The sequence below is a fragment of the Arachis hypogaea genome, chromosome 1, assembly GCF_003086295.3.
Source record: "Arachis hypogaea cultivar Tifrunner chromosome 1, arahy.Tifrunner.gnm2.J5K5, whole genome shotgun sequence".
In the NCBI taxonomy this organism is placed as follows: Eukaryota; Viridiplantae; Streptophyta; class Magnoliopsida; order Fabales; family Fabaceae; genus Arachis; species Arachis hypogaea.
The window spans coordinates 110,130,093-110,143,103 of NC_092036.1; the positions used below are offsets into that span (position 1 = coordinate 110,130,093).

Genomic DNA, 13,011 nt, shown 5'->3' on the forward strand with positions numbered 1-13,011 from the left:
CACCTCCGGCGGTGCTTCTCGGTGACCATGGCGCCATTCTCCAGCAGCCAGGCGCGGCGGTGCGGCCTTTTCCTCATTCGGCGGGTATCCCTACTCACTGTTCGCGTTCTGCTTGTCCGTGAAGGCAACTCTCCTCGTGGCTCCCTTATCGACAACATGACAGCTTTTAGCGGTGCACAACAGCTCGCCAGCGGCGATTCACGGTGAGGGAGATGGCGAAATGGCGAGGCGACAAGGAAATCTCACCATGTTCGGGCTTTCTATCTCTCCTAAACTCTGCGCGTCTCTCTCTCTTCCCTTCGTCGGCGACGCGACGGGCGCGATGGTAAAATAATTCTTGCCTTTATTTTTCAAACTTGTTCATTACATAATCTACCAAAAATAATAGTGTTGATAGAATCGTAGTTAGTATCCCTTAGGTATGAAAAATAATAAACAGAAGAAGTTCTATGTCTGAGGTACGAATTTTCTAGATGATAAATAATTGTAACAATTCACTATTAATCTTTATACATATATATATATATATATATATATATATATATATATATATATATATATATATGTACACTAATTATACACGGTAATAATTAACAAATATTTTCAATAGAGATACTTGCTACAATTAGGTAAAATTTATGCCATTGTATTTTATTAACCTTTATGATTAATTCAATAGAGATACTTACTCAATATATATGTTATTGACATTAATTATATGCCAATTATGGTAGATACTAATAATATCTAATAGTATCGTATTTAATTTACTAAATAATTTTTATACTTTATTAAGTCTTTTAATTTTCAAATTTTGTGTTAGCTTGAACTATAACATAAATTCATGTGGATTTATTTTTGGCCAAAATATCAAAAGAGTCGCATAAGAAGAGGATAAGGTTAAAAAACAAATTTGACAAAATCTAAAAAAATATCTTATTATCTAAACAATTTTGCAACTAAGATGAATTCATAGTTGAGTTGGAATTAAGTTGTCACTTAATGTATACTAAAAAAATAAAAAATATTGTTACATTAATTGGGAACTAATAACAAACAAGGTTTCTTAACAAATGGCACACATAGTTAGAAAGCCCACCAAAATAGGCATCTAACATTGAAAATTCAACAAAATTGGCATTAGATTCTGCTATAAAAGCAGTAGACATACAAAAATTTCATGTCAATAGAAATTCACCTTCCATTGTTTTTTCAAATATCAAAAATTGAATCTCCAACAAGGTACTTGTCTTTTTGACATGTTATGTGAATTTCAACTTCATATGTCTTATTCGAGCTCCACATGGTTTAATATTTTCTTTGTCTTCCTTAACATGGTTTCCTAGTTTATAAACATATGATTGATATTTCCAAAGATTAACATATAAACATATGATTGATGATCATATAAATATGACGATTTGCAGGAAAACATGAAGTTTATACCTGAAGTGTTATTACTATCATTAACAATTATACTGTTGCAATCAAGCATCATATTTGCACGACAATATGAGAATTCAAATCATATCAAGACGGCTACTTTTTATAGTGAGCAATTTGTATTGGAACCAGGAAAGGTTACGATAACAGATTTATTCGATATTGAGTTTCCAAGAGGACACATCGGAATCAAGAATTTTCAAGCCGAGTTAGTTGATGAACATCGGAATTCTTTGCCATTATATGAAGCTTACCTGCACCATTATTTTGTTTTAAGATATTTTGAAAATGTCACCATGTCACGTCAGGCTAATCAAAGTCAGCCCATATACGGTAAGTATTTTAGAAGAAACGATGGAGTATGCCAGGGTAGTGTTAATTCATATTCCTGGGGGCTTGGAGTTGATGCACGAAAAACTAGCTTAGAACTACCAGATCCATTTAGAATAGAAGTAGGTACGCACCCTGAGAATGTCCCAAAGGAGTATAATGAAGAGAAATGGTTATTCGATATCATGGTTATTGACACACGTGGTACAGAAGACAAAAACGGTTGCACCGAATGCAGATGTGACCATTATAATGTCAAAAGTGAAGACTTTGTAAGCAAAACCGGTATTGATGGAAAACCAATGTCTGGTGATTATAAAGGAGGAATTTTTTGTTGTGAAAAGACTTCTCAATGCAAATTACAAAAAGGATATAATAACAAACAACCGAGAAAAGCTTCCCTTAAATATACAGTAACATGGGTAGATTGGGATCAATACCAAGTGCCTATTAAGTTTTACATACTTGATGTTACAGATCAAGTGACATATAATGGCTCCGAACCAATTCATAATTGTATGGTAAGTGACAAGTATATTTCATTTCAATTGAATGCTAAAATGCATGATTCGTGTATTTCACATGGTGACATAATTTATCATAGCTAATTAGATTAGCCAAAAATTACTTTTTATAAAATGAAGTGAGTATTAATCTCTTTTTAGTTATATAATAAATGATCGATAACAACTTTTTAATTTGTTGCAGGTAGAGTATTCTATCACTCCACAAAATACTGACATTGGGCATTATCATATTAAAAAGACAAAGATCCCAATGAAAAAGGGTGGTAATCTAATCTACTCTATAGTTCATGTGCATCCAGGAATCGTTAATGCAACTTTATATGGGGAGGTAATTATCAATATTTCATATCTAGTCTTTACAACTACGTATAAATTATTTTGTTAGCTGATCATTCTATATTTGTTTATTAAGTAATATTATTTCTTAATTTTTCATCTTCTTAAGAAGTAAAATATTTTAAAATATCTTTGTCCTTATTTTTTCCTTTTCTTCAGAATGGAAAGGTATTATGTGCGGTTCAACCAACATACGGCACAGGAGAAGAGCCAGGAAATGAAAAAGGCTATGTTGTTGGAATGTCTGGTTGTTATCCAAAACCAGGCTCTATCAAGATTCAGGATGGCGAAATATTAACGGTTGAATTCATACATGAAAATAAATATAATACTGGACTTATGGGACATTTCTACGTGTATTTGGCAGAAGAATTATCATAGTTGTCAGAACCGAACCGATGATCGAACCGATCAGGTTACTGGGTCACTGGGTTACTGGGTTAACTGGTGGGTCACTGGTCGAATCGGTTAACCCGGTATAATTAAATAATTATATAAATTTTAATGATTTTTCTTTATTATAAGTACTTTTATTTTGTTTTTATAAAAATAATTATCATTTTTAAATTTTAATATTTTATCAATTAGTTTATATTTATTGTATTATTATATTATTATAGGTGAAAACTCACATGCAGTTGTTTTCATGTGAAGTTGATATTTAAAAATAGTTAGATGATTTGACAAGTTTGACTAAATATCATCTAACGATTTTCAACTATCAACTTCATATGAAGACAACTGCATGTGAGTCTTTACCTATTATTATATACTATAAGTATTTATTGAAAAATAATATTAATAGATATCATATAATCATGAATAAAATAAATTGTGATTAATAAATTTTTTGTTTATCTTTTTAATTTATATATATTTAATTAATTTTATAGTTAAATAAAATATAATTGATTTAAAAATGAGTGACTTTAAAATTAAAATAAATTGAATATAAGTAAAATAAAAGATTGCTATATGTATTATAATTTGTATATATATTGGTAACAAGCATTGCCAGCTTGGTGGTAAGAGTGTCCTTGCTGTCGAAACCCATGTCAAGCATTTTGAAAAAAAAATTTAGAAATCACAAGCCTTGACACTTGGCAGCGCTGGAGCATATGGAGAATGGTGGACTTTGTCAACCCCGTAAAATTAGCAAATAATTAGTCAATAAATTAAATATTAATAAAAAATAAAAAAAACGTGAATTTTATAGTTTAATAAGATAGAACGAATTAAAATAAGAATTTTGACACTAATTTTAAAAAAATTGGCCCAAAATTGGGCTAAACGAGCCAAACTGGTCAAATCGATCCCAAATCGAGCCCGTGGGCCCAACCAACTCATTAAATAAAATGAGTTGAAGCTCATTCTCCTCCCCATTCATGCAAACACGCTGGGTTTCAGCAAGAAAGGGGGGAGGAACACTTCCCATTTACAAACCCTCACTCAAACCTTTGATTCCAAATAACTTCTCGCTCCGAGCTCCGATCGCCGCACCGTTTAAGTTCTTAGGAATGCCAGAGGCAATTCTAGAATGCCAACACTCAGATTATAAAACTTAAAGGACTAAAATAGAAACCAAGAATCAGGGTGATTCTCTAAAGCTTTCTAAACTTAACCAATTCCTTAAATCTAACTAAAACTTAACTAGAATCCTAAATCTCACCGCCTTCCCTCCACTCCTCCATCCCCGTTGAAATTATAAAGACAAACAAACAAACAATGGCAAACACAGGGAGAATACAAGTAATACAGATAGCAAATATAACAAATAGCATATTATAATCACTTAGAAAATCCCAATTAATGCACAAGTAAGCAATTTTTTAGGACTTTAATACTCCTTTTTATCTATTTAGAAAATATATATTCTCTTTTTCTCAAGGATTAAAATAACATACACTTCAATTTATTTTGCTAAAAATACCTATTAATAACGTAAGACCCCGAATTTTCTGAAATTAAATAATAAATTATTTGTAATTTATTATGTGTATTTATGATTGTATTTTCAAAAAGTTATTTTTACAAAAAGTAATTAAATCAAAGTTATGAAACTTCGTGTTTAAAATTATCTAGGACTCATATAATTTTCATAATAATTGGGTATTTTTTTTTATTTAAATTTTAAAGTTTTAGTAGTTGAAAAATAATGAGGATTTGTTAATTTAATTTGAATAATTGATATTTAAAGTTTAATACTTTAATTTTATGAACTAAAAGAAAATTAATTAGATTATCTCTAATTTTTAATTTAAAATAGCTATTTGAAACTAATTAGTGAGTTTATAAATAAATAGTATTCTTGAATAATAATTATATTAAATTATATTTGGTTTCTAATTACAACTCTACCCGCTAATTTTATTAAAATACCTAAATTAACCCTCATCTCTTTACCCTTTTAATTTAATCCCTAACCCTAATTTTATGGATTTGGATTCTCTAAAGTTTGAATTTCACTTTAGAGAGTAAAGTGTGATCTTCTACCCTTGAATAATTTCTCTTTCATATTTATTATTGGTCCCACTTAAAAAATCAATGGTGAGAGATCACACTTTACTTTCTAAAGTGAAATTCAAACTTTAGAAGATCCAAATCCTAATTTTATTATAACACACACACACACACACTCCCTCACCATCTCTCACTCAGCCGTCACACACACGCAGAGAAGATGAATGGGAAGAAGAAGAAAGGAAGGAGAAGAGGAAAAGGGATGGCACCAACGGGGCTAGAAGCTGCCGTCGCTGTTAATGTTGAGAGAGGGAGAGGGAGAGTGAGTGAGATAGAGAGAGAGAGAGAGAGAGAGAGAGAGAGAGAGAAAGAGCAGACAAAAATGCGAGCTAGAGGAGAGGAAGTCACCGTCGCAGTGCACACCGTCGCTGGAGATCACCGCCCTCCTCTCTGATGTCGTCATCGTCGAAGGAACGACCGCGGAGAGAGACATCGCCGTGGTAGCTGGAAATTATAGAGAATGAAGAGATAGAACGAGAGAGCTACACGAGAGAAGGAACTCGCAGAAAGAAAGGGAAATGTGTGGAGCTTGTCCCCGATTCTACCAGAACTGTCGCCGCCACAAAAATTGCGAACCGGGGAGGATGAAGAGATCGTTCCTCCTGTCGCTGCTGCAATTGTCAGCGCCGCCGCTGCTGTTTCCAAAAAAGGCCACTGGAACTGGGATGGTCGCCGCTGCTGAAGCTTCCATCATTAGGAGGGGTTGTCGCTATTATCGTTGCCGTTGCCAGAGCTGTTGTTGCACCTTCTTTATTTGTCTTTGTGGTGAGATTGAACTTGTTTTACCTCTTTTCACCACAATAATTTGTTCTAATTTTGCTTAATATCCATTCTGCATTAATTCCAAATTATGTCAGATACGTTGTTGTTGGTGTGATTATTGTGGTTGCTTGAAAATCATCGAGATTGTTGCCTCTGCTGTCATTTAAGAATAAAAGGAGATTTGTCACGTTTAATTTCTGATTTTCGACTAATTGAGGTAGGAGATGTTTGTTTACAAATTCGGAATGCTTTGAAAGTTTAAATGTGCATTTAAGTTGATGAGCAATTTATGGATTGCTTATCTTTTTCAAAGTTTGATTAATTAAGCTTTGATAATTTATTATTATTTTTCGTAATCAAATAAAATTGATAATAGATTAAAAAGCGATTAAATACTCTAAAAAAAATTAATTAGTAACCATGCTTGAAGTCTTTTAGTGGGTGGACTAGGATTTGCACAAATTGTTTATTGCCATAATATGTGAAAATTTAATAACTTAATGATATACTAAGATAAAAAAAATAAATACATTGATATTAAAAATTTGATTTGTATATGTTGAGAAATTGTTTGGTATTGGAACGGTTGAAAAGGGTTTGAGAGATGTTAGATTTGGATGGAATTTATAAAGGGTGCAAAAATTCGAGAATTAGGGGAGGTACTACCAAAATTTTTAAAAGAATTTGAATAAAAATTGAATAGTAAGAATGACGAGAATCATTGTTGTTTCCATAAAGACTAGAGACTTTGTCTTGGTGTTTTAATTTGATTAATTCTAATTAAAGAGTTATGTTTTGAGTATTTTTAGCGAATTTAAAGTAATGGGATTGATTATTTAAGGTTAAACAAAAATGAGTTTTATGGTTGTGTTAATTTGTGAAATGGATTTGTAATTTAACTTATTTGATTTGATTAACAATGAGTAAAATAAGTAATTAAAGCTAACTTCAAAAAGGTTTAGATATAAAAAGTTAATTATTTATCAACCAAAGGATTTGAAAATAGGAAGAGTGAGTTTGAGGTTTTAAATGAAATTATATATAAGAATTGAGAAAAAAGAGAGTTACTTAAAGAATATGATTACAAAATTGTGATTTCAAAAAATAATGAGGTTAGTATCAAGTACCTTTAACTATATCCTAAGTTGAACTTAAGGATTATGAAAGCTTGGTTTGTTAGCCCATAAAGTAAATAATTAAAGAACGATGTGATGAGATTGAATGGGCAGATCATGTGTTTGAGTTAGATTAGGATTGTTATAAACGATTATGTTGTATGAGTTAGTTGCAACCTTGACCTTGAGTCTAGGATATCTCATTAGACGCCCCATACCCGCAAACTGGATGTAATGGCCTAAGCCTAACCCGGTGGATATTAAAGTGTGTGGAGTAGGAAGTAGAGTTGTGATATTAGTTATGAGATTAATAAAAAAAAATGAGACTCGATTAAAGGCTTACAATGAAAGGTGACACTAATATGAGAATTATAATGAAAACTTTGATTAAGTTGAAATATATGTAAGAGATTATGATTGATGATGATAATTATGCTATTGATAACAAGATTGGTAATAATGTTGAATTTGATTATGATGGTTTTGATTGATGATAACTATTAATTGGAAAGGACGTAGGTTTTGTCCCTCTTGTGTGATTTTCACTGTGATATGACTATTAATTTGGCAAGGACGTGGGTTTTGTCTCATTTTCATCACTAATGAGACACTTGCACCTGGCAAGGATAGTGGTTTTATCCTGCTTGCTCAGTGTTGTGGCGAAGATGTGGGAATAGTGTCATAGTCCTGCTCACGGATTGACAATGATGTTAAATGTCCTAGTGATAGAGGGGATTATGATGAATTATAACTTATGAAATTGGTTAAGATTGCAATTATGATTGAATATGATTATAAATGTGATATGATAACTGAATTGGTAAGGACGTGGATTTTGTCCCGCTTGCGTTGTTGATGAGGCACCTGCACCTGGCAAGGATAGTTATTTTGTCCTGCTCGCTCAGTGTTGGGGTGTGGATGTGGGGATGGTGGTTTTGTCTTGCCTACATTATCTCTAATTGCAAGATGGAAAGGCACTCTCCTTTGTTTTATATGGCAGAATCTCACAAGGGAAGGTGGTAGGACACTCTTCCTCAATTTATTTCCCCTGGTGATACCTCTAGGAGGTGGTAAGGCACACTCCCTCGATTATATTCTTTCTGGGAATGTGCAACAGAGAGATGATGTCCAGGTTAGCTACCGCATGTGTTGGGTTTAGCAGTATAACCGACATGTGAGCTCACGGCCAGTAAAACAGGCATGCATCATATGCATTTGTTTAAATTATTTGGTGTGTATTTTATTATTGTGTTGTGCTTATATATTTTATCTTATTACATGCTATGTGTTATGTGCTTTCTATGTGTTTATTTCTGTATTTTGATTGCTGGTATACGAAGGAGAAGAAGGTTGAGGCGGATTGACTTTAAGATTTTTTCTTACTAATTTTGTGTTGAATGTATAAGAAAGTGAGATTGTGGTTTATTGGGCAGAAAACACTTAGGTGAGTCTTTAAACCCTAAAGAAAATATTTAAAGATTTATTTTGATTTTCCAAAATATATATGACTAAAAAATATTTGAATATACAATTGTATATAAGTGAGTGAAAAATGGTTTTCTTGAAAATAAAGAAATAAAGAACACGAGCTTTTATAAAGATAGACTTTCTTGGGATATGTGTTGACTAGGTGTATTTGTTTCTATTACTTTTGTGTCATTCTCTTCTCCTACGGAGGACTGTGTAGTTTGGTTCTCACCCCCTACATCCAATATGTTTTTCCTCGCCCTTATTATTTTACATCTTGTAAAGAGAGATAGGAACTGTAACTATATAATATATGTTTGTATGCTATTTGTACAAATTGTTATTGTAAATAAAAAGTGCGGTCATGAATTGTGATGTATTTATGTATATTTGTATGATTTGTTTTTAAAAGGAAATAAAGCGTATAAAAAAATACATACCGATTTTTCAAAGAAAAGTTAATAAGAATTGCAGGTAAAGTATCCTACTTATTATAGTTACATATAGAATTCGTCATAATATCCACGCTATCAGAGTGGCGCAGCTGAAAGTATGACATTCTGGTGAGGAGAGTGTTACATTGAATAGTCAGATTTGTGTTTGAATAGGGACAAATTGAGTCTAAGAAGAGAGGGGCACGTATCCCCACTAGACTTTTAAAATGTTATTACTAATTATATATAAATAAATATATTTATCTCTATTGTTATATTATTGTTGTCCCAACAATAAATTATAAATTACTTTTTTTGATAATTATATAAAAAAGATTATTAAGTTTACTATGCAAAAATACACATCTTGTTAAATTTGATTGACATCAAAATTAAAAATAAAAAATAATAAGTAGTAATAATATTTTTAAAACTAACCAATTAGTTAATTACCAAACTAAAGCTTAATTTTCTAAACATAAGTAAAATTATTAATATTGTTTCTTCAAAAATTGGCTAAAATAAGAAAAAAAATTATCACTATAAGAAATTACCGGAATAGTGACTGATATTAGCGACCGATTTTCAACCAATGCTACTAAAGTAGTATCAAACGATATTGGTGGCTAAATTGGTCGCTAATAAAATCGCTCACTAACTGGCGATCGCTTTTTTTGTCGATGAGAAAATTGGTCGTTAAATAGCGACCAACTTCTCGGTCGCTAAACCGGTTGCTAATAAAATCGGTCACTGATGTCTGATCTAAAAATCTAAAATCGGTCGCTAAATCGGTCACTGTTACTAATTTTCTTATCATAGGTTTTTACTAATTATTCACAATATCTATATCGAAATATAGAAATTAAAAGAGACAAAATTCATAAATACATCAAATTTATGATCCACAATCTAAATGTACATTGATGGCTTACAATCCACAATCCAAATTCATGGTCCATGGTACATTTACTACTCATATCTTATAACACTAAGCCTGTAAATCTACATTGATCTTTTGATTTACAAAAAGTAGCACATAATATTGTGTGCAGTTAAGAAAATAAGATTCTGAAAGTAACGTGGTTAGGAGTGCTTATGGAATCAGAAAGCTTTTCACACTGCTCTAACTGGTTAAAAAAGAAAAACTAATGCAACTTGATACACCTAGAAAGAGAAACATTAAAGAAGCAATCAGATATATGACATAATAGAAAATTCTCATATTCTAAGAAAACTTCTCAAGACACCCACAATTAGTAAACATAGTGCCCTATTGAACAGTTAATAAAAGATAAAAATATTATCTATCTATTAAATAATAAAAAAATATAAAGAACTAACTTTTAGTTACCTAAGATTAACTAATTTTTTATTGTAAAAATTTGTAATTTTTAAAAAATTTAGGATTTATGATTCAAGGTTTATAATTGACAGTTTATTGTAAAACATACATGTATTTTTTATATTAGAGAATTATATTGACTTCCTTACTAGATTAAAATATTTGATAATAAAAAAATATTACATAACATTATTAATATAAAATACGACAATTTATTATCATTTTGGATTATTATATGATTTTAAAAAATAGAACCTGATTATTTCTAACACAAATTATTTTTTATATTGCATTCGTTCTGGAGATATGCAGCTCACTACGCCGGGCGCATGATAAATCGGTGGGTGGTGGGCCAAGACTTCTCGCTATAGGCGAGAAACTAACGCTAGAAGGTCGGTGAGTGCGAAAAGCCCGGGAGGAGCCACGCGTCCCAAGGTCTAGATGGATCTCTGTCATTCCTGCAAAAGGATTCCCATGAATTGTGAGAAGCATGGGACTGCGCAACGCTTTTTCTACGCATGTTGGGTGAAGCTATCCCCACTCCTAAACATTGTATAAATGATCTTCCTTCTCGCGTTCTCCGTAAATCTCAGCCTTCCTTCTCAGCGTTCTCCATAAATGAATATATTTATTTCTATTGTTATATTATTCATGCCCCAAAAAAAAGTTAAAAATAACTTTTTTGATAATTATGTAAAAAAGATTATCTAGTTTAATAAAATTAAAAATAACTGTCCCGGTTGCAAATCCTTATTTTTTTTAATTCAAAATAGGAAATTATTAAAAATTAATTATCATTCGAATTAAATTTCTTTTTTACTCCTATTGTACACATTGTACACTAATATCATTGTCTCCCCATACTTTCTCTTCTGATAAAGATTGATATCGTAATGTAACAATTACATTCAAATGAATTTATAATGAACCAGTGCTAAAATATAATGAGCATTTAACCGAATTATAACTTAGTTTGTAACGGACTTATCAGAATCAATGCCGACTTATAGTGAGCATATGACCGAATGATAGCTCGTCTTGTAACATACCTATCAGGTACAATTAACTTCAATACAACATATGCTAGAAAAAGGTAGAACAAAAGCAAAGGAAGAACCAACACCTTAATGTTAATATGTTGTAACAATAACATTCAGAGACAACAATGCATCACACACAAAGACAACACCTAAATGAATCATATAAACTCAACAAACATATTGATCCTCAGAAAACCACAACCTAACTAACTCTGCAACAAGACCTTCCCCAGCTGAACTCGACCCGGAACGATGAGGGCATCAACTATGGATACGTCCCTCTTCCCCGCAAAGGTTGCATCGTCGCGGACCACGCATCTGGAGAGCATCCATTTCGTTCAAATATTGGGTTGATTTGGGTCAACCATTACTACCTCCCTTGGGTGCAGGAATAGGGATCAACTGTGACCTAGTGTCAGCTGGCCATGTGCTCGGATCTCCAACTGGTACAAACTTAGTCCTGTAAACTCTACCAATTTCGTCCATTTCGTAGACATCGTGCACGTAAACTCGCTAATCGAGACACTGGTTTGCACAATATGCAAAAATGTGGCGACATGGAAGTTGAGTCACCTAGAAGTTTCCGGAGCTGCAAACTCTGCGCCTGAAGTCAACCGTGTATTGAACTCCATCAGGCACGTCACAAACCTCAAAAGCTTCATTGTATCTATCAAATCGATGCACCTGCATGTTCCCTTATGCTTGTAAATTTTCCTACAACTTCGCAGTGAAAAATTCAGAGAAGGAATGTCCAGCATTGATGCGCTCTTGATCTTCTATGCTCTTTCGAGTAAATAGCTCATTGAGTATATGACCCCATCGATTGGTTATCATATGACCAATACAAAGTTTATGCACTCAACCAGATTGGTTATCATATGATCCCATCGATGCCCTTCATCGAAAGCCATAACCCACTGTTGACGATCAATCCTGTCACGCCATTGAGTATATGTCTCTCCCCACTCCCGCAATCTCTGGGACTACTCGTTGTATTGTTGTTCTATCTTTGAGTGCCCTGCAACGAAATTTGTCTCAAGATGGTACAACTCATTACTAATTCAAAAAGTATATAACAAAATAAAAATCTAGAAAGACCAACTTTATTTAAAGAACATTTTTTTACCCATATTTATGATGAGGTTCTGCAAGTATGGTGCCTTGAATCTTTGTATGAAGTTCGACATAATATGCCTGATACAGAAACGATAAAATGCTCTAGGAGGAGTCCACGCTTCGTTACTTCTGGCCATTGCTATGTTGATAGAGTCGTGCCGATCAAAAATGATATCGACACCATCCCTCTTGACGACATTCCTCTGTAGATTATTTAGAAAAAAAAATGCCATGCATCTGTGGTTTCTCCTTCAACGATGACAAAAACAAGTGGCACAATATTCTGGTTCCCATTTTGGGACATAGCAACCAAAAGAGCTCCTTTATATTTTTCATACAAATGTGTGCCATCAACCTACACAAGTGATTTGTAGTGTAGGAAAGCTCTAATGTATGGATGGAAGCTCCAAAATACCCAGCTCATTATTTTGATGCCTTCGTCCACCACAGACGCATGATATGCTGGTATAGTATCTACTTGAACCATAGAATCTGGGTTTTGAGCGCACATTGCCATACACCATGCCAGCAAATACTCATATGAAACTTTCTAACCGCCAAAGATTTTTGTAATTGATT

The 13,011-nt window shown here is 32.7% G+C and overlaps 1 protein-coding gene across 1 annotated transcript; it reads left to right on the forward strand.

Moving 5' to 3' along the window:
* The first annotated feature begins 220 nt into the window (after nt 1-220).
* LOC112772900 (uncharacterized) lies at nt 221-3,544 on the forward strand. The gene is made up of 5 exons (XM_072234308.1): nt 221-325; nt 1,428-2,294; nt 2,482-2,628; nt 2,796-2,936; nt 3,530-3,544. Exons 1-5 carry the CDS (start codon nt 221-223, stop codon nt 3,542-3,544), a joined length of 1,275 nt encoding a protein of 424 aa, XP_072090409.1.
* Nucleotides 3,545-13,011: the final 9,467 nt, after the last annotated feature.